The sequence below is a fragment of the Coregonus clupeaformis genome, chromosome 36 (assembly GCF_020615455.1).
Source record: "Coregonus clupeaformis isolate EN_2021a chromosome 36, ASM2061545v1, whole genome shotgun sequence".
NCBI classification, from domain to species: Eukaryota; Metazoa; Chordata; class Actinopteri; order Salmoniformes; family Salmonidae; genus Coregonus; species Coregonus clupeaformis.
In genome coordinates, this window is record NC_059227.1 from 1,046,192 (window position 1) to 1,067,593 (window position 21,402).

General features: G+C 43.7%; 1 protein-coding gene across 1 annotated transcript in view; it reads left to right on the plus strand.

The window, feature by feature from the left end:
* The first annotated feature begins 824 nt into the window (after positions 1-824).
* The window catches only part of LOC121552615 (tubby-related protein 4-like), a 75,585-nt gene continuing 55,007 nt past the window's right edge, over positions 825-21,402 (plus strand). The window contains exons 1-2 of the mRNA XM_041865580.2: positions 825-938; positions 1,878-3,111. Of these exons, the coding sequence (XP_041721514.2) occupies positions 2,860-3,111 (252 nt within the window). The 5' untranslated portion in view covers positions 825-938; positions 1,878-2,859. The remainder of the gene's footprint in view (positions 939-1,877; positions 3,112-21,402) is intronic.

Sequence of the window (21,402 nt, forward strand, 5' to 3'; positions counted from 1 at the left end):
GCCACTGCCTGTTCACCCTGCTATCATCCAGAAGGCGAAGTCAGTACAGGTGCATCAAAGCTGGGACCGAGAGAATGAAAAACAGCTTCTATCTCATGGCCATCAGACTGTTAAATAGCCATCACTAGCACATTAGAGGCTGCTCCTGCCTATTGAAATCACTGGCCACTTTAAGAAATGGAACACTAGTCACTTTAATAATGTTTACATATCTGCCACTACTCATCTCATATGTATATACTGTATTCTATTCTATAATATTCTACTGTATCCATGCCGCTCTGTCATTGCTTGTCCATATATGTATATATTCTTAAATCCCATTCCTTACTAGTGTTGTGTGTATTGGGTATATGTTGTGAAATTGTTAGATGTTACTTGTTATATATTACTGCACTGTCGGAGATAGAAGCACAATCATTTCACTACACCCGCTATAACATCTGCTAAATACGTGTATGTGACAAATACAATTTGATTTGATTTGATTATAGCATCTGTGACAGCATCGGCAGCGCCATTGAGGTTATCTACATTTAAAAGTAGTCAATATTCTTCTTCTTCATTGACGGATGGCTCCCAGCTCATAGGAATCCCCACCCACTTAACTACTTTAAATGGTGGAAGCCCTCAATGGCAATGTCATTGTTAAAACGGGTTATATCAATGATGAGTCCACTTATATCCGTGCATTTGTAACAACCTAACCATTACAAAACTTGTATTCGATCAAATAAGCATCCTGTAGCAAATTAGGAATTAAATGTTTTGTTGACCAAATTCGACACTCTCATTGACCTCCATTCAAAAATTCTCACTTAGTGGGCTTATTTTTTTGGACATATTTTGAGCGGAGTAAAACTTCTCGCTTCGCCTCTTCCTCTCTGCGTTTACACAATCCGTACAGTCAGCGACAGCAACAGAGAGACGAGAGATAGGTAAGCGGTTGATCATTGTCAATTGATATTTATCCGGCGATATTGACGATAGGTCTTACATGATTTTGGCATACTGACAACGATACCTACTCCCTCGCTGTTATTGTAATTAGCCACACATAAACGAGTCTTTTGAAAACAAAACGACTAACGTTAGCTAGGTAGCCAACCAATTTACAGTGAAAATGCCGATGCCAGTAGTTGGTTAGCTAACTAGATTTGTGAAATGTCCAGATAAAAAAAAGGGATAATGCAGGTATTTCTGTCTGGTCTAAGGTTACTAGGTAAATATTTAGCTAGCCCCTTTATGTAGTTAGTGAATACGCTGCTTAATTGCTACCTGGTTAATGCAAATACTGCCAGTATTTGGCCGAATGGATGGGTGTTATTGTTTTGGTCACTCTGATATTTAGCTCGCTCGCTAACGCCACTGACTGGGCTGTGCAGCCAAAATAGTTGGTAGCGACGATAGACTGGCAGTTTTCCAAAAGATTGAGGCAACAAATAAATAAATATCCCCAGTTTATTGATTCTGGATGCTAACGTTAGCTATCAGGGGTTTATAAGGGTATGCTATTATTGGAAATCAAATATGTTGTAGAGAATTATGGCACTGAGCTGTTAGCTAGCTGATGTAGCAATCTGTATCGGAACATAGTTTGAATCAATGATTTGTAAACCGAACGGGATGACCAAGGCAATAGGTTTGGGAAGGCTCCACTGCACTGTGCCTCGCATCACTGCCTAAAACTATTTAGCTTTAGTATTTTGTAGTCCTTTTTTTTGCGTCGTGGTCTATGGCCATTCGCCCTCTCAACAGTGTGAACACAAACGAGGAATTCGGGCGGGTCTTGGCATATTTATTAGATTGTATATTCAAGGGTATCAGTCCTCCTTGAGTTCTCCCCATAACATGTTTTTTCTCTCCCTTTTTCACAGCACTCCTTGACGGGATTGGAAGGCAAGCTGGGTGACGTAATGATGTTTACGGGCAGAAACGTGTGGGTTGGGGTTGACAGCTGATGCGTGCAGTCTCTAGTACCACAGTGGACAACGCACACAGAACAGGCGTTCGGTTCAGTAATGATGAAACGCCGAATTGGGCCATATTCAGAATAATAGGATGCTCCATATTGAAGCAGTGAATGGTTTGAAATTGAGATTTGATATTAGCATTCTAGACGACAAGGACGTTTTTTTGTGTGCTAGGACACTTGCCGTTTGACATGCACTCAACTAATTTGTTTCTAATTTCTAAAAGAGTGAATCAAGACAACAAAAAGGAACGTTTAAAAAATAAAAAAAAGTATTGCATGGTTGAATGTTGTTGAAGGAGTTATTTTTAGTTGACTTTGAGTTTCAAACTTGTTCCAGCACTGTAGCCTACGACTGCAAACAAAAAGGAAAATAGATTTTCTTATTCAGTGAACGCATCAACTGTAGTTAAAGTCCACTTTTGGGCATGGATAACATTTGATAGCATAACATTATAGGCCAATACTTTAATCTTTCACCTGCACCATGGTCAATACTCATGGATTCAGTATCACATTGACAGGACTAACAAATGTAACAAATCAAAATGTCCTACATTTGTGCCTTTTTCATTTATGCAATCTTCTACAAAATCACCACTTGCCAGCCATGTTAAGCAGATAATTTGGTGATCAATAACTGATCAGAAATGCACAAACTTGAACTATCCACTTTGATTTTTTCTTTAAAACGTATGGGGACACCCAGATAAACTACTGAAATGTCAAATACTATGCAGCGTGTCTGCTATCTGTTCCCCGGCGCCGACACGATTTTCCCTGTAGCAGAGTGGAAGTGCTCATAGCTGGACCACCAGCCTCTCTGAAAGGCACACGACCTACCAGATTATTTTCACAAATCGAGGAACAAGTTGCGGTCGGCAGGCATGTTCGCCGCAGTGGAGCATGGCCCCATCATGTGCAGTGACTCCAACATCCTCTGCCTGTCATGGAAGGGCCGGGTACCCAAGAGTGAGAAGGAGAAGCCGGTGTGCCGGCGGCGCTACTATGAGGAAGGCTGGCTCGCCACAGGGAACGGGAGAGGGGTTGTTGGGGTAACGTTAACATCCAGCCACTGCAGAAGGGATCGGACTACCCCGCAGAGGATCAACTTCAACCTGAGAGGACACAATAGTGAGGTAATAGATGTCTTTATTATGTGATTATAATTGATATCATTCAAATATTGACATTTGGGGAAAGTAGCATTGTATTACCAATTTAATTTCCCTCATATACAGTGAACAGTGTTCAGTGAGCTGGTCTTACTGTGTATCCTGTGTGAGAGAGAGAGAGAGAGAGAGAGAGGCTGTTGGTTACTGTGGGTCAGATGGACCAAGCTGCTGTGTCAGCATTCCACAAGGCAGCTGATTCTAGAGCGAACCCCTACAGTGACTGGAGCACTGACGGAAGTGTTGTCCACTCCACTCACTGTGTGCCCACAGCCACTTGCAGGCATACTGTAGCTCCAAGTATAGTGACACAAAGGTTTTTATGGGTTTGATGAACTAGGTTTGCAAAGTATGATATGACAATGGTTGTGTGTTTTTAAAGGATTTCATTTGATTCTCATTTTATCCACTTCTAGTCACATTCATTCAAGTACACGTTCATCCGAATAATAGTTCCCCTCTTCCCCCTTTCATACTTTTCCTAGTAATGAAGACAATAATGTACTTCCCCAGCCCATATTTGTTATAAAGCAATAAATAAGTGTACACTTTGGGAAATGTAAAATCCATCATTTGGTCACGCGGCGCATAATTCGGTGTCTCTGACAGTGGGGAAATAAGGTTGCCTTATGAATTCTGTATGGCTATGACGGATGTACTCCCTCACATCACATCAGCGCTCTGATGAGTAGTGAACAGGAGAGGAGAGGCCCCACTCCCATGACCAACCGACCAGGGTTCCCACTATAGTTATGCTGCTGAACTGAACTGAACTGGAGAATCCACTTTATTTACAGATTTTCTTATTTGGAGCATCCACGTTGTGAATGCAATGTACAGAGTACTTTGGGATGAAGTTGTGAACATGGGAGTCATCTGGTCCGTTGCCGATGTTGTGGGATAAACACTCTTGAAACACTTTGAGATCTCTCATCTGACCTCAAAAGTTGCCTCCTCAGCAGTTATGGGAAGGGCTTCCCTGCCACTGTCCTTTTAGAGATCATCATGGGTAATGATGTGGCATCATCTAAGATGGGACACCTCACAGAATAGAACAGGCCAACATCTAATGTTAGCTCATATACAGAACAGCCAAGGTTAATAACTGCGACAGACAGGATAAGAGTGGTCATAATCACCAGAGCAGCGAAGGTTGTGGTTAGTTTAGTCCTTCAGTGTTTCCTGCGATCTTAATTGTAAATCACGTCTGAATGGATTAGTTGTTTGGATCCTGGCCAGTATTGGGTCATAGCGAATGACGAGAAAGGCTTTTAAGCTGACAGGGCAGGAGAGGAGAGGCTTCAGGAAGCTCAGCTCTATGGCCCCACCAACACACCTATTTTTAGGTTTAAGATCATGAGCGTCTGAAGAAGTCGTGTCGAGGTATTGACAAGGTTGTCAAAGATCTGTCCAACCTCCCTGATGAACGTTTGTTGTTTATTTACCCTCAGCAAGGCCCTAAGATAATTACAAGGTACTAGCTTCAAAAGAGTGTGTGCATATGTGTGAGCGCGTTTGAAATGTGACACACGGTCTAGATATTTGCCATCTGTTTCGTTTTTGTCTCCCACACCACACCCTGCTCTTCATTGGTGAGAAATGTGGTCAAAGAGCGAGTGTTGGAGAGAGAAGAATGGAGGATATGAGAGGTACAGAGAGGGTAGTAGAGGTTGAGAGGAGTGGATGGAGTTGGGAGAGAGGGCCACTGAGTGGAAGGTAATTATGAGAGGATATGACTAGGTGTTAAACGCCCACACCATAGAAAATCAATTTTTTTCAGCTGGAAGACGATGCCCAGAGCTTACTAATAACAAAACCGAAGTGGGAACTTTGTGGAAATCCGTGTCAATGACTTGTAAGTTCTGGCTGACTTATCAGTATCAGTTATAGGGCTGGCTTTAGTTAATTTGGGACCACCTACCTACAAACATGTTAGCGCTAACACCTGTGGGCTCGAACCTGTTTACAACCTGTTGCTACTGTGGCTTACTGCGATGCACTTCTACTGTTGGGAGATGTTGGATGGGATGGGCTGACGCTGGTGAAACGGTGCGTAAGCAAAGAGCTATATTATTCGGATAAGTGGATGATGTGGAAAGGTGAAATGTCAACACAGCTGGGCACCTCGTTGTTTCTGGAGACGTGCATGGCGGCGCTACAGCACGAGTGTAGCTAGCTAGCAAGTAGCAGTTGCTCGCTAACTATACAAGTTTGGCTGGCTAGCTAGCATAGCTAACTGTGCGGTGAAGTACAGTGCATTCAGAAAGTATTCAGACCCCTTCACTTTTAACACATTTTGTTATGTTACAGCATTATTCTAAAAATGTATTAATTGTTCAATCTACACACAATACCCCATAATGACAAAGCGATAACAGGTTTTTAGAAATGTTTGCAAATTTATAAAAAAAAATACAAACCAGAAATAACTTATTTATATAAGTATTCAGACCCTTTGCTATGATACTCGAAATTGAGCTCAAGTGCATCCTGTTTCCATTGATCATCCTTGAGATGTTTCTACAACTTGATTGGAGTCCACCTGTGGTAAATTCAATTGATTGGACATGATTTGGAAAGGCACACCTGTCTATATAAGGTCCCACAGTTGACAGTGCATGTTAGATCAAAAACCAAGCCATGAGGTCTAAAGAATTGTCTGTAGTGCTTCGAGACATGATTTTGTCGAGGCACAGATCTGGGGAAGGGTACCAAAAAATTTCTGCAGCATTGAAGGTCCCCAAGAACACAGTGGCCTCCATCATTCTTAAATTGAAAAAGTTTGGAACCACAAAGACTCTTCCTAGAGCTGGCTGCCCGGCCAAACTGAGCAATCGGGGGAGAAGGGCCTTGGTCAGAGAGGTGACCAAGAACCCGAAGGTCACTCTGACAGAGCTCCAGAGTTCCTCTGTGGAGATGGGAGAACCTTCCAGAAGGACAACCATGTCTGCAGCACTCCACCAATCAGGCCTTTATGGTAGAGTGGACAGACGGAAGCCACTCCTCAGTAAAAGGCACATGACAGCCCACTTGGAGTTTGCCAAAAGGTACCTAAAGGACTCTCAGACCATGAGAAACAAGATTCTCTGGTCTGATGAAACCAAGATTGAACTCTTTGGCCTGAATGCACTGCTCATCACCTGGCCAATTCCATCCCAACGGTGAAGCATCGTAGTGGCAGCAGAAAGGGAGAAACTCCCCAAATACAGGTGTGCCAAGCTTGTAGCGTCATACCCAAGACTCAAGGCTGTAATCGCTGCCAAAGGTGCTTCAACAAAGTACTGAGTAAAGGGTCTGATTTACTTGTGTTAAAGTGATTAAATGTTTACTTGATTAAATATTATATTTCAGTTTTTTATTTGTAATACATTTGCAAACCGATTTTTGCTTTGTCGTTATGGGCTATTGTGTGTAGATTGATAAGGGGGAAAAAAACAATTGAATCTATTTCAGAATAAGGCTGTAACGTAACATAATGTGGAAAAAAGTAAAGGGGTCTGAATACATTCCAAATGCACTCTATGTACCGTGAACTCTAAAAGTATTGGGACAGTGACAAATTTTTGGTTGTTTTGGCTCTGTACGCCAGCACTTTGGATTTTGACCATATCGGTCAAACCGTTTATGCATAAATGCTAATCTCCCCTGTTATTATAATGGTGAGAGGTTAGCATGTCTTGGGGGTATGATATTTGTTTGTCTAACATGTTCACTCATCATTATTCACGATTCATTCTGGACTATCCGTGATCATGGCAGCATCTACATTAATGTGGAAGTGTTTAGAAAAATGTATTCCTATTTACAATACAAGTGACTCCAAAATGACAGAATATATTATACATTCTTATTGTGCACAAAATAATCTGAAACGCAACCAAAACAAGCTTGATGTGATAGGAATATGGGACCAAATACTAAACGTTTGACTACTTTAATACACATATACAGTGGGGAGAACAAGTATTTGATACACTGGCGATTTTGCAGGTTTTCCTACTTACAAAGCATGTAGAGGTCTGTAATTTTTATCATAGGTACACTTCAACTGTGAGAGACGGAATCTAAAGTCCAGAAAATCACATTGTATGATTTTTAAGTAATTAATTTGCATTTTATTGCATGACATAAGTACACTGCTCAAAAAAATTAAGGGAACACTTAAACAACACAATGTAACTCCAAGTCAATCACACTTCTGTGAAATCAAACTGTCAACTTAGGAAGCAACACTGATTGACAATACATTTCACATGCTGTTGTGCAAATAGAATAGACAACAGGTGGAAATTATAGGCAATTAGCAAGACACCCCCAATAAAGAAGTGGTTCTGCAGGTGGTGACCACAGACCACTTCTCAGTTCCTATGCTTCCTGGCTGATGTTTTGGTCAATTTTGAATGCTGGCGGTGCTTTCACTCTAGTGGTAGCATGAGACGGAGTCTACAACCCACACACGTGGCTCAGGTAGTGCAGCTCATCCAGGATGGCACATTTATGCGAGCTGTGGCAAGAAGGTTTGCTGTGTCTGTCAGCGTAGTGTCCAGAGTATGGAGGCGCTACCAGGAGACAGGCCAGTACATCAGGAGACGTGGAGGAGGCTGTAGGAGGGCAACAACCCAGCAGCAGGACCGCTACCTCCGCCTTTGTGCAAGGAGGAGCAGGAGGAGCACTGCCAGAGCCCTGCAAAATGACCTCCAGCAGGCCACAAATGTGCATGTGTCTGCTCAAACGGTCAGAAACAGACTCCATGAGGGTGGTATGAGGGCCCGACGTCCACAGCCCAACACCGTGCAGGACGTTTGGCATTTGCCAGAGAACACCAAGATTGGCAAATTCGCCACTGGCGCCCTGTGCTCTTCACAGATGAAAGCAGGTTCACACTGAGCACATGTGACAGACGTGACAGAGTCTGGAGACGCCGTGGAGAACGTTCTGCTGCCTGCAACATCCTCCAGCATGACCGGTTTGGCGGTGGGTCAGTCATGGTGTGGGGTGGCATTTCTTTGGGGGGCCGCACAGCCCTCCATGTGCTCGCCAGAGGTAGCCTGACTGCCATTAGGTACCGAGATGAGATCCTCAGACCTCTTGTGAGACCATATGCTGGTGCGGTTGGCCCTGGGTTCCTCCTAATGCAAGACAATGCTAGACCTCATGTGGCTGGAGTGTGTCAAATCAAATCAAATTTTATTGGTCACATGCGCCGAATACAACAGGTGCAGACATTACAGTGAAATGCTTACTTACAGCCCTTAACCAACAGTGCATTTATTTTAAACAAAAAAAGTAAGAATAAAACAACAACAAAAAAAGTGTTGAGAAAAAAAGAGCAGAAGTAAAATAAAGTGACAGTAGGGGGCTATATATACAGGGGGGTACCGTTGCAGAGTCAATGTGCGGGGGCACCGGCTAGTTGAGGTAGTTGAGGTAATATGTACATGTGGGTAGAGTTAAAGTGACTATGCATAAATACTTAACAGAGTAGCAGCAGCGTAAAAAGGATGGGGTGGGGGGCAGTGCAAATAGTCTGGGTAGCCATGATTAGCTGTTCAGGAGTCTTATGGCTTGGGGGTAGAAGCTGTTGAGAAGTCTTTTGGACCTAGACTTGGCACTCCGGTACCGCTTGCTGTGCGGTAGCAGAGAGAACAGTCTATGACTAGGGTGGCTGGAGTCTTTGACAATTTTGAGGGCCTGCCTCTGACACCGCCTGGTATAGAGGTCCTGGATGGCAGGAAGCTTTGCCCCAGTGATGTACTGGGCCGTACGCACTACCCTCTGTAGTGCCTTGCGGTCGGAGGCCAAGCAGTTGCCATACCAGGCGGTGATGCAACCAGTCAGGATGCTCTCGATGGTGCAGCTGTAGAATTTTTTGAGGATCTGAGGACCCATGCCAAATCTTTTTAGTCTCCTGAGGGGGAATAGGCTTTGTCGTGCCCTCTTCACGACTGTCTTGGTGTGTTTGGACCATGATAGTTCGTTGGTGATGTGGACACCAAGGAACTTGAAGCTCTCAACCTGTTCCACTACAGCCCCGTCGATGAGAATGGGGGCGTGCTCAGTCCTCTTTTTTTTTCCTGTAGTCCACAATCATCTCCTTTGTCTTGGTCACGTTGAGGGAGAGGTTGTTGTCCTGGCACCACACGGCCAGATCTCTGACCTCCTCCCTATAGGCTGTCTCATCGTTGTCGGTGATCAGGCCTACCACTGTTGTGTCGTCGGCAAACTTAATGATGGTGTTGGAGTCGTGCCTGGCCATGCAGTCATGGGTGAACAGAGAGTACAGGAGGAGACTGAGCACGCACCCCTGAGGGGCCCCCGTGTTGACGATCAGTGTGGCAGATGTGTTGTTACCTACCCTTACCACCTGGGGGCGGCCCGTCAGGAAGTCCAGGATCCAGTTGCAGAGGGAGGTGTTTAGTCCCAGGATCCTTAGCTTAGTGATGAGCTTTGAGGGCACTATGGTGTTGAACGCTGAGCTGTAGTCAATGAATAGCATTCTCACGTAGGTGTTCCTCTTGTACAGGTGGGAAAGGGCAGTGTGGAGTGCAATAGAGATTGCATAATCTATGGATCTTTTGGAGCGGTACGCAAATTGGAGTGGGTCTAGGGTTTCTGGGATAGTGGTGTTGATGTGAGCCATGACCAGCCTTTCAAAGCACTTCATGGCTACAGATGTCATTGCTACGGGTCGGTAGTCATTTAGTCAGGTTATTTTAGTGTCCTTGGGCACGGGGACTATGGTGGTCTGCTTGAAACATGTTGGTATTACAGACTCAGTCAGGGAGATGTTGAAAATGTCAGTGAAGACACTTGCCAGTTGGTCAGCACATGCTCGGAGTACACGTCCTGGTAATCCGTCTGGCCCTGCGGCCTTGTGAATGTTGACCTGCTTAAAAGTCTTACTCACATCGTCTACGGAGAGCGTGATCACATAGTCATCCGGAACAGCTGGTGCTCTCATGCATGCTTCAGTGTTGCTTGCCTCGAAGCGAGCATAGAAGTGGTTTAGCTCGTCTGGTAGGCTTGTGTCACTGGGCAGCTCGCGGCTGTGCTTCCCTTGGTAGTCTGTCATAGTTTTCAAGCCCTGCCACATCCGACGAGCGTCAGAGCCGATGTAGTACGATTCAATCTTAGTCCTGTATTGACTCTTTGCCTGTTTGATGGTTCGTCGGAGGGCATAGCGGGATTTCTTATAAGCGTCCGGGTTAGAGTCCTGCTCCTTGAAAGCGGCAGCTCTACCCTTTAGCTCAGTGCGGATGTTGCCTGTAGTTTTATTTATTTATTTATTTTATTTCACCTTTATTTAACCAGGTAAGCCAGTTGAGAACAAGTTCTCATTTACAACTGCGACCTGGCCAAGATAAAGCAAAGCAGTGCGATAAAAACAACACAGAGTTACATATGGGGTAAAAAACATAAAGTCAAAAATACAACAGAAAATATATATACAGTGTGTGCAAATGTAGCAAGTTATGGAGGTAAGGCAATAAATAGGCTATAGTGCAACATAATTACAATAGTATTAACACTGGAATGCTAGATGTGCAAGAGATTATGTGCAAATAGAGATACTGGGGTGCAAAAGAGCAAAATAAATAACAATATAGGGATGAGGTAGTTGGGTGGGCTAATTTCAGATGGGCTGTGTACAGGTGTAGTGATCGGTAAGGTGCTCTGACAACTGATGCTTAAAGTTAGTGAGGGAGATAAGAGTCTCCAGCTTCAGAGATTTTTGCAATTCGTTCCAGTCATTGGCAGCAGAGATCTGGAAGGAATGGCGGCCAAAGGAGGTGTTGGCTTTGGGAATGACCAGTGAGATATACAGTGGGGCAAAAAAGTATTTAGTCAGCCACTATTTGTGCAAGTTCTCCCACTTAAAAAGATGAGAGAGGCCTGTAATTTTCATCATAGGTACACGTCAACTATGAAAGACAAATTGAGAAAAAAAATTCCAGAAAATCACATTGTAGGATTTTTTATGAATTTATTTGCAAAATATGGTGGAAAATAAGTATTTGGTCACCTACAAACAAGCAAGATTTCTGGCTCTCACAGACCTGTAACTTCTTCTTTAAGAGGCTCCTCTGTCCTCCACTCGTTACCTGTATTAATGGCATCTGTTTGAACTTGTTATCAGTATAAAAGACACCTGTCCACAACCTCAAACAGTCACACTCCAAACTCCACTATGGCCAAGACCAAAGAGCTGACAAAGGACACCAGAAACAAAATTGTAGACCTGCACCAGGCTGGGAAGACTGAATCTGCAATAGGTAAGCAGCTTGGGTTGAAGAAATCAACTGTGGGAGCAATTATTAGGAAATGGAAGACATACAAGACCACTGATAATCTCCCTCGATCTGGGGCTCCACGCAAGATCTCACCCAGTAGGGTCAAAATTATCACAAGAACGGTGAGCAAAAATCCCAGAACCACACGGGGGGACCTATTGAATGACCTGCAGAGAGCTGGGACCAAAGTAACAAAGCCTACCATCAGTAACACACTACGCCGCCAGGGACTCAAATCCTGCAGTGCAAGACGTGTCCGCCTGCTTAAGCCAGTAAATGTCCAGGCCTGTCTGAAGTTTGCTAGAGTGCATTTGGATGATCCAGAAGAGGATTGGGAGAATGTCATATGGTCAGATGAAACCAAAATAGAACTTTTTGGTAAAAACTCAACTCGTCGTGTTTGGAGGACAAAGAATGCTGAGTTGCATCCAAAGAACACCATACCTACTGTGAAGCATGGGGGTGGAAACATCATGCTTTGGGGCTGTTTTTCTGCAAAGGGACCAGGACGACTGATCCGTGTAAAGGAACGAATGAATGGGGCCATGTATCGTGAGATTTTGAGTGAAAACCTCCTTCCATCAGCAAGGGCATTGAAGATGAAACGTGGCTGGGTCTTTCAGCATGACAATGATCCCAAACACACCGCCCGGGCAATGAAGGAGTGGCTTCGTAAGAAGCATTTCAAGGTCCTGGAGTGGCCTAGCCAGTCTCCTGATCTCAACCCCATAGAAAATCTTTGGAGGGAGTTGAAAGTCTGTGTTGCCCAGCGACAGCCCCAAAACATCACTGCTCTAGAGGAGATCTGCATGGAGGAATGGGCCAAAATACCAGCAACAGTGTGTGAAAACCTTGTGAAGACTTACAGAAAACGTTTGACCTGTGTCATTGCCAACAAAGGGTATATAACAAAGTATTGAGAAACTTTTGTTATTGACCAAATACTTATTTTCCACCATAATTTGCAAATAAATTCATAAAAAATCCTACAATGTGATTTTCTGGATTTTTTTTCTCATTTTGTCTGTCATAGTTGACGTGTACCTATGATGAAAATTACAGGCCTCTCTATCTTTTTTAAGTGGGAGAACTTGCACAATTGGTGGCTGACTAAATACTTTTTTTCCCCACTGTACCTGCTGGAGCGCAGACTACGGGTGGGTGCTGCTATGGTGACCAATGAGCTAAGATAAGGCGGGGATTTGCCTAGCAGTGATTTATAGATGGCCTGGAGCCAGTGGGTTTGACGACGAACATGTAGTGAGGACCAGCCAACAAGAGCGTACAGGTCACAGTGGTGGGTAGTGTATGGGGCTTTGGAGACAAAACGGATGGCACTGTGATAGACTACATCCAATTTGCTGAGTAGAGTGTTGGAGGCTATTTTGTCGAAAGCCTTGGCCAGGTCGATGAAGACGGCTTCACAGTACTGTCTATTATCAATCGCAGTTATAATATCGTTTAGTACCTTGAGCGTTGCTGAAGTGCACCCATGACCAGCTCGGAAACCGGATTGCATAGCGGAGAAGGTACGGTGGTATTCGAAATGGTTGGTGATCTGTTTGTTAACTTGGCTTTCAAATACTTTCGAAAGGCAGGGCAGGATGGATATAGGTCTGTAGCAGTTTGGATCTAGAGTGTCACCCCCTTTGAAGAGGGGGATGACCGCGGCAGCTTTCCAATCTCTGGGGATCTCAGACGTTATGAAAGAGATGTTGAACAGACTAGTAATAGGGGTTGCGACAATTTCGGCGGCTAGTTTTAGAAAGAAAGGGTCCAGATTGTCTAGCCCAGCTGATTTGTAGGGGTCCAGATTTTGCAGCTCTTTCAAAACGTCAGCTGTCTGAATTTGTGTGAAGGAGAAGCGGGGGGGGGCATGGGCAAGTTTCAGCGGAGGGTGCAGAATTGGTGGCCGGGGTAGTGGTAGCCAGATGGAAAGCATGGCCAGCTGTAGCAAAATGCTTGTTGAAATTCTCGATTATTGTAGATTTATCGGTGGTGATAGTGTTTCCTAGCCTCAGTGCAGTGGGCAACTGGGAGGAAGTGCTCTTATTCTCCATGGACTTTACAGTGTCCCAAAACTTTTTGGAGTTAGTGCTACAGGATGCAAATTTCTGTTTGAAAAAGTTTGCCTTTGCTTTCCTGACTGCTTGTTGGTTCCTAACTTCCCTGAAAAGTTGCATATCGCGGGGGCTATTTGATGCTAATGCAGTACGCCACAGGATGTTTTTGTGCTGGTCAAGGGCAGTCAAGTGTGAGGAGAACCAGGGGCTATATCGGTTTTTAGTTCTGTATTTTTTGAATGGGGCATGTTTATTTAAGATTGAGAGGAAATTACTTTTAAGGAACAACCAGGCATCCTCTACTGACGGAATGAGATCTATATCCATCCAGGATACCTGGGCCAGGTCAATTAGGAAGGCCTGCTCGCTAAAGTGTTTTAGGGAGCGTTTGACAGTGATGAGGGGTGGTCGTTTGACCGCGGACCCGTTACGGACGCAGGCAATAAGGCAGTGATGGCTGAGATCCTGGTTGAAGACAGCTGAGGTGTATTTAGAGGGTATGTTAGTCAGGATGATATCTATGAGGGTACCCATGTTTACGGATTTAGGGTTGTACCTGGTAGGTTCGTTGATAATTTGCGTGAGGTTGAGGGCATCTAGTTTGGATTGTAGGATGGCCGGGGTATTAAGCATATCCCAATTTAGGTCACCAAGCAGTACGAACTCTGAGGATAAATGGGAGGCAATCAATTCACATATGGTGTCCAGGGCACAGCTGGGGGCTGAGGGGGGTCTGTAGCAAGCGGCAACAGTGAGAGACTTATTTCTGGAAAGGTGGATTTTTAGAAGTAGAAGCTCAAACTGTTTGGGCACAGACCTGGATAGTGTGATAGAGCTCTGCAGGCTATCTCTACAGTAGATTGCAACTCCACCCCCTTTGGCAGTTCTATCTAGACGGAAAATGTTATAGTTGGGGATGGAAATTTCAGAATTTTTGGTGGCCTTCCTGAGCCAGGATTCAGACGCTGCTAGAACATCAGGGTTGGCGGAGTGTGCTAACGCAGTGAATAACTCAAACTTAGGAAGTAGACTTCTGATATTTACGTGCAAGAAACCAAGACTTTTGCGATTACAGAAGTCAGCAAATGATAGCGCCTGGGGAGTAGGAGTGATACTGAGGGCTGCAGGGCCTGGGTTAGCCTCTACATCACCAGAGGAACAGAGGAGGACTAGAATAAGGATACGGCTAAAGGCTTTAAGAACTGGTCTTCTAGTGTGTTGGGTACATAGAATAAAGGGGGCAGATTTCCGGGTGTTGTAGAAAAGATTCAGGGCATTATGTACAGACAAGGATATGGAAGGATATGAGTAAAGTGGAGGTAAACCTAAGCGTTGGGTAACAATGAAAGAGATAGTATCACTAGAGGCACCAATTGAGTCGGTCTCTGTGTGTATTTGGGGTGGGACAAAGGAGCTATCTAAGGCAGGTTTAGCTGGGCTGGGGGATCTACAGTGAAATAGTACAATTAGAAATAACCGAAACAACAATAAGCTAACCATGTTTGGGCTGAGGCTAAACATAAACAGGATGTAGTACCGTAAAAAGGAACAGTCCAGCAGATATCAGCTGTATAGCTGAGTTATCATAAGGTCCGGTGAACAGCAATAGGATAGTTCGGAGGCTGCTAAAGCACTAGCGAGTAAGAGGCCACGGCTAGCGTGTGCTAGTGGGCCGGGGCTAGCAGATGGAATCTACGTGGTCGACGTCGTCGTAACCACATCAGACGATTTCGTCGGCAGACCAGTCGTGTAGGATCGGCGGGGCTCCGTGTCAACACTAGGTGGTCCCGTCCGGTTGACAGAGAGGTAGATAGCCGGGAGATGGGCCTAGCTGAGGATGATTAGCCAGACCACAGCGTCCATTTTGTTGCAGCTAGCTGGTAGCGATGAATCCGGAGTTAAAGGTCCAGTGATTCAGTGATTCCGGCAGAAAAACTGATATGTTCTGGGTCGATAACGCGCTGTGCAGACTGGCCGAATATCCGGTGATTAATATCCAGTGATTAAATTAATCCCGCAGAAAAAATCCAATGTTCTGGGTGAGATACCGCTAACTGTGGCTAATAGCAAGTAGCTAGTTAGCTGGCTAGCTAGTTTCAACTGGAGATTCTAGATAAAAGGTAAGTCAATAATAGAATCCGTTCCACATTGAGTGAGGCGGGTTGCAGGAAAGTATATTTTATAGAAGGATGAAAAGTCTGATAGGGAAATATGTACGAAAAATACAAAAAAACTGGGTATTTACAGGCTATTTACAGACACACGACAAAAACAGAACTGCACTACTTCGCCATCTTGGATCAATGTAATCCATGGCTTCTGGTTGGGGTATGTACGTGCGGTCACTGTGGGGACAACGTCATCGATGCACTTATTGATGAAGCCAGTGACTGATGTGGTGACGCACCACTTTAATGTTATTTGTTTTGTAGAATTTTTTGAAACAATTTATTTTTTTCATTTCACTTCACCAATTTGGACTATTTTGTTACATGAGATCCAAATAAAAATCAATTTCAATTACAGGTTGTAATGCAACAAAATAGGAAAAACGCCAAGGGGGATGAATACTTTTACAAGGCACTGTATGTACATGCATACAGACTTACAGTTGAAGTCTGAAGTTTACATACACCTTAGCCAAATACATTTAAACTCAGTTTTTCACAATTCCTAACATTTAATCCTAGTATAAATTCCCTGTCTTAGGTCAGTTAGGATTACCACTATTTTAAGAATGTGAAATGTCAGAATAATAGTAGAGATAATTATTTATTTCAGCTTTTATTTCTTTCATCACATTCCTAGTGGGTCAGAAGTTTACATACACTCAATTAGTATTTGGTAGCATTGCCTTTAAATTGTTTAACTTGGGTCAAACGTTTCAGTAGCCTTCCACAAGCTTCCCACAATAAGTTGGGTGAATTGTGGCCCATTTCTCCTGACAGAGCTGGTGTAACTGAGTCAGGTTTGTAGGCCTCCTTGCTCGCACACACTTTTTCAGTTCTGCCCACAAATGTTCTATAGGATTGAGGTCAGGGCTTTGTGATGGCCACTCCAATACCTTGACTTTGTTTTCCTTAAGCCATTTTGCCACAACTTTGGAAGTATGCTTGGGGTCATTGTCCATTTGGAAGACCCATTTGCGACCAAGCTTTAACTTCCTGACTGATGTCTTCAGATGTTGCTTCAATATATCCACATAATTTTCCTTCCTCATGATGCCATCTATGTTGTGAAGTGCACCAGTCCCTCCTGCAGCAAAGCACCCCCACAGCATGATGCTGCCACCCCGTGCTTCATGGTTGGGATGGTGTTCTTCAGCTTGCAAGCAGCCCCCTTTTTCCTCCGAACATAAAAATTGTAATTATGGGCAAACAGTTCTATTTTTGTTTCATCAGACTAGAGGACATTTCGCCAAAAAGTACGATCTTTATCCCCATGTGCAGTTGCAAACCGTAGTCTGGCTTTTTTATGGCGGTTTTGGAGCAGTGGCTTCTTCCTTGCTGAGTGGCCTTTCAGGTTATGTCGATATAGGACTTGTTTTACTGTGGAGATAGATACTTTTGTACCTGTTTCCTCCAGCATCTTTACAAGGTCCTTTGCTGTTGATCTGGGATTGATTTGCACTTTTCGCACCAAAGTACGTTCATCTCTAAGAGACAGAACGCGTCTCCTTCCTGAGCGTTATGACGGCTGCGTGGTCCCATGGTGTTCATACTATTGTTTATACAGATGAACGTGGTACCTTCAGGCGTTTGGAAATTGCTCCCAAGGATGAACCAGACTTGTGGAGGTCTACAATCTTGGCTGATTTCTTTTGATTTTCCCTTGATGTCAAGCAAAGAGGCACTAAGTTTGAAGGTAGCCCTTGAAATACATCCACAGGTACACCTCCAATTGTCTCAAATTATGTCAATTAGCCTATCAGAAGCTTCTAAAGCCATGACATCATTTTCTGGAATGTTCCAAGCTGTTTAAAGGCACAGTCAACTTAGTGTATGTAAACTTCTGACCCACTGGAATTACATTTTACGTTTTAGTCATTTAGCAGACGCTCTTGTGATACAGTGTATTATAAGTGAAATAATCTGTCTGTAAACAATTGTTGGAAAAATTACTTGTGTCATGCACAAAGTAGATGTCCTAACCGACTTGCCAAAACTATAGTTTGTTAACAAGACATTTGTGGAGTGGTTGAAAAGCGAGTTTTAATGACTCCAAACTATGTGTATGTAAACATCCGACTTCAACTGTACATGCATACATACAGTACCCGTCAAAGGTTTGGACACATCTACTCATTCCAGGGTTTTACTTTATTTGTACTATTTTCTACATTGTAGAATAATAGTGAAGACATCAAAACTATGAGTAACACATATGGAATCATGTAGTAACCAAAAAACTGTTAAACAAATCAAAATATGTTATATTTGAGATTCTTCAAAGTAGCCACCCTTTGCCTTGATGACAGCTTTGCACACTCTTGGCATTCTCTCAACCAGCTTCACCTGGTATGCTTTTCCACCAATCTGCTGAGCACTTGTTGGCTGCTTTTCCTTCACTCTGCCGTCCGACTCATCCCAACCATCTCAATTGGGTTGCGTTCGGGGGATTGTGAGGGCCAGGTAATGTGATGCAGCACTCCATCACTCTCCTTCTTGATAAAATAGCCCTTACACAGCTTGGAGGTGTGTTGGGTCATTGTCCTGTTGACAAACAAATGATAGTCCCACTAAGCCCAAACAATATGGGATGGCGTATCGCTGCAGAATGTGGTGGTAGCCATGCTGGTTAAGTGTGCCTTGAATTCTAAATAAATCACAGACAGTGTCACCAGCAAAGCACCCCCACACCATAACACCTCATTTTAAATTTTTAAATGTTAGTCATTTAGCAGACGCTCTTATCCAGAGCGACTTTCAGTTAGTGAATACATATATATTTTTTATTTTTTTATACTGGCCCCCCCCTGGGAAACGAACCCACAACCCTGGCGTTGCAAACGCCATGCTCTATCAACTGAGCTACATCCCTGCCGGCCATTCCCTCCCCTACCCTGGACGACGCTGGGCCAATTGTGCGCCGCCCATGAGTCTCCCGGTCGCGGCCGGCTGCGACAGAGCCTGGACTTGCTTAACAAGTCACATAATAAGTTGCATGGACTCACTCTGTGTTCAATAATAGTGTTTAACATGATTTTTGAATGACTACCTCATCTCTGTACCCCACACATACAATTATCTGTAAGGTCCCTCAGTCGAGCAGTGAATTTCAAACACAGATTCAACCACAAAGACCAGGGAGGTTTTCGAATGCCTCGCAAAGAAGGGTACCTATTGGTAGATGTGTTAAAAATAAATAAAAAAATAAAACAGACATTTAGTATTCCTTTGAGCATGGTGACGTTATTGATAACACTTTGGATGGTGTGTCAATACAGCCCGTCACTACAAAGATACATGCGTCCTTCCTAACTCAGTTGCCGAAGAGGAAGGAAAATGCTCAGGGATTTCACCATAAGACCAATGGTGACTTTAAAACAGTTACAAAGTGGAATGGCTGTGATAGGAGAAAACTGAGGATGGATCAACAACATTGTAATTACTCCACAAGACTAATCTAAAAGACTGAGTGAAAAGATGGAAGCCTGTACAGAATACAAATACTCCAAAACATGCATCCTGTTTGCAATAAGGCACTGAAGTAAAACTGCAACAAATGTGGCAAAGAAATTAACTTCATGTCCTGAATACAAAGTGTTATGTTTGGGGCAAACACAACACATCACTGAGTACCACTCTTCATATTTTCAAGCATGGTGGTGGATGCATCATGTTATGGGTATGCTTGTCATCGGCAAGGACTAGGGAGTTTTTTTAAGATAAAAATAAATGGAATAGAGCTAAGCACAGGCAAAATCCTAGAGGAAAACCTGGTTCAGTCTGCTTTCCAGACACTTGGAGACAAATTCACCTTTCAGCAGGACAATAACCTGAAACACAATACCAAATATTCACTTGTTGCTTACCAAGACGACATTGAATGTTCCTGAGTGGCCTAGTTACAGTTTTAACTTAAATCGTCTTGAAAATCTTTGGCAAGCTTTGAAAATGGCTGTCTAGCAATGATCCACCAACTTGTCAGAGCTTGAAACATTTAAAAAAGGAATAATGTGCAAATATTGGACAATCCAGGTGTGCAAAGTTCTTAGACTTACCCTGAAAGACTCACAGCTGTAATCGCTGTCAAAGGTGATTCTAGCATGTATTGACTCAAGGGTGTGAATACTTATGTAAGTGAGATATTTCTGTATTTAATTTTCAATACATTTGCAAAAATTTCTAAAAACATGTTTTCACTTTGTCGTTTTGGGGTATTGTGTGTAGATGGGTGAATAAAAACATATTTTATCAATTTTTAATTCAGGCTGTAACACAACAAAATGTGGAATAAGTCAATGGTTATGAATACTTTCTGAAGGCACTATGTTATGTATGGAAATGTATGCACTCACTACTGTAAGCCGCTCTGGATAAGAGCGTCTGCTAAATTACTAAAAATGTCAAATGTTATGTGGCTGTACATATACTATGCATTTTATTTACATTTTAGTCATATAGCAGACGCTCTTATCCAGAGCGACTTACAGTTAGTGAGTGCATACATTTTCATACTGGCCCCCTGTGGGAATCGAACCCACAACCCTGGCGTTGCAAACGCCATGCTCTACCAACTGAGCTACACAGGACTACTATGCCTGTTCCTGCCCTTTTTAAAATGAGAATCCTTGTTTGGGTCGTGGACAGGTTAAGGTTACTATATTGTGTTTAGCCTGTATATGAGTCTGTGGTGTGGTGTGCTGTGTTTCCCTGGGTACTTTCTGTCCTGTAGCTGCCCAGTCTGATCCCGTCTGTCTCCATGTGTCATTTGATACCCTAAATCGCTGCTTCACGGTGAAGGCCAATCGCTCAGCTGTCCCCCTCGGGCTGCCTGACCAGCTCACACTAATCCCCCCCAGCACCACACAGGGATATGTACACACACACACCAGAGCTGTTGTCACCAACTCTGTATTTGTATTTCCTCCCCATCTAGTCAAGTGGTTCAGGCTGGTTCCCCTGACTACTGCTGTAACAGACTGTATAATAGCAGCCGACAAATCAGTTTAGCTCCAGTGAGGTTGCAGACAGTGCAGTGGCAGCAGGCTATATCCCAAAATACTATGGTTGGACTAGCCTCCAGAACATGCATTTTCAGAACACAGTCTGGAGATTCCCCCCCACTCCGATAAAAAAACAAAAAATGATTTTGTCTGTGTATAGTCACTTCAGTGCAACCTCTGGTCCATCCCGCTACAAAGCGTAATCACAGTGAAAACCTATGAGCTTTCTATACCTGCCCTGCGGCCCCCACATCACCTGGTGACTGAACACAGTAGCATTGATGGCTAGGGGCCCTTTCAGCTGTGTGTAAATGGGCCCTACAGAGACCTATCATTATAGGGACCTAAAGAATGAAAAAAATCAGGGGGGAAAAACCCCAGACTGTGTTCTAAAAATGCATGTTTCTGGAGGCTAGTCCAACCATTTTATTTTGGTATATAGCCTGCTGCCACTGCGACCTCACTGGAGCTAAATTGATTTGTCGGTTGGTATTATACAGTCTGTTACAGCAGTAGTCAGGGGCACAGGCCTGAATCTCTTGATTTAGATGGGGAGGAAATTAGTCAGTTAGCTGCCGAAAATACATTTGATGATCATGCATATCGGTCTATAGGTTAATTTGCATAATTTTATGGAATTAATTTGGTGTCAGTCATAAAACCCGGAACAGAGTCGCAGTCGACCGGAATTATAGTTTTGCCGAAAATAGAAATGTACAGTGAGTTTATAGAGTAG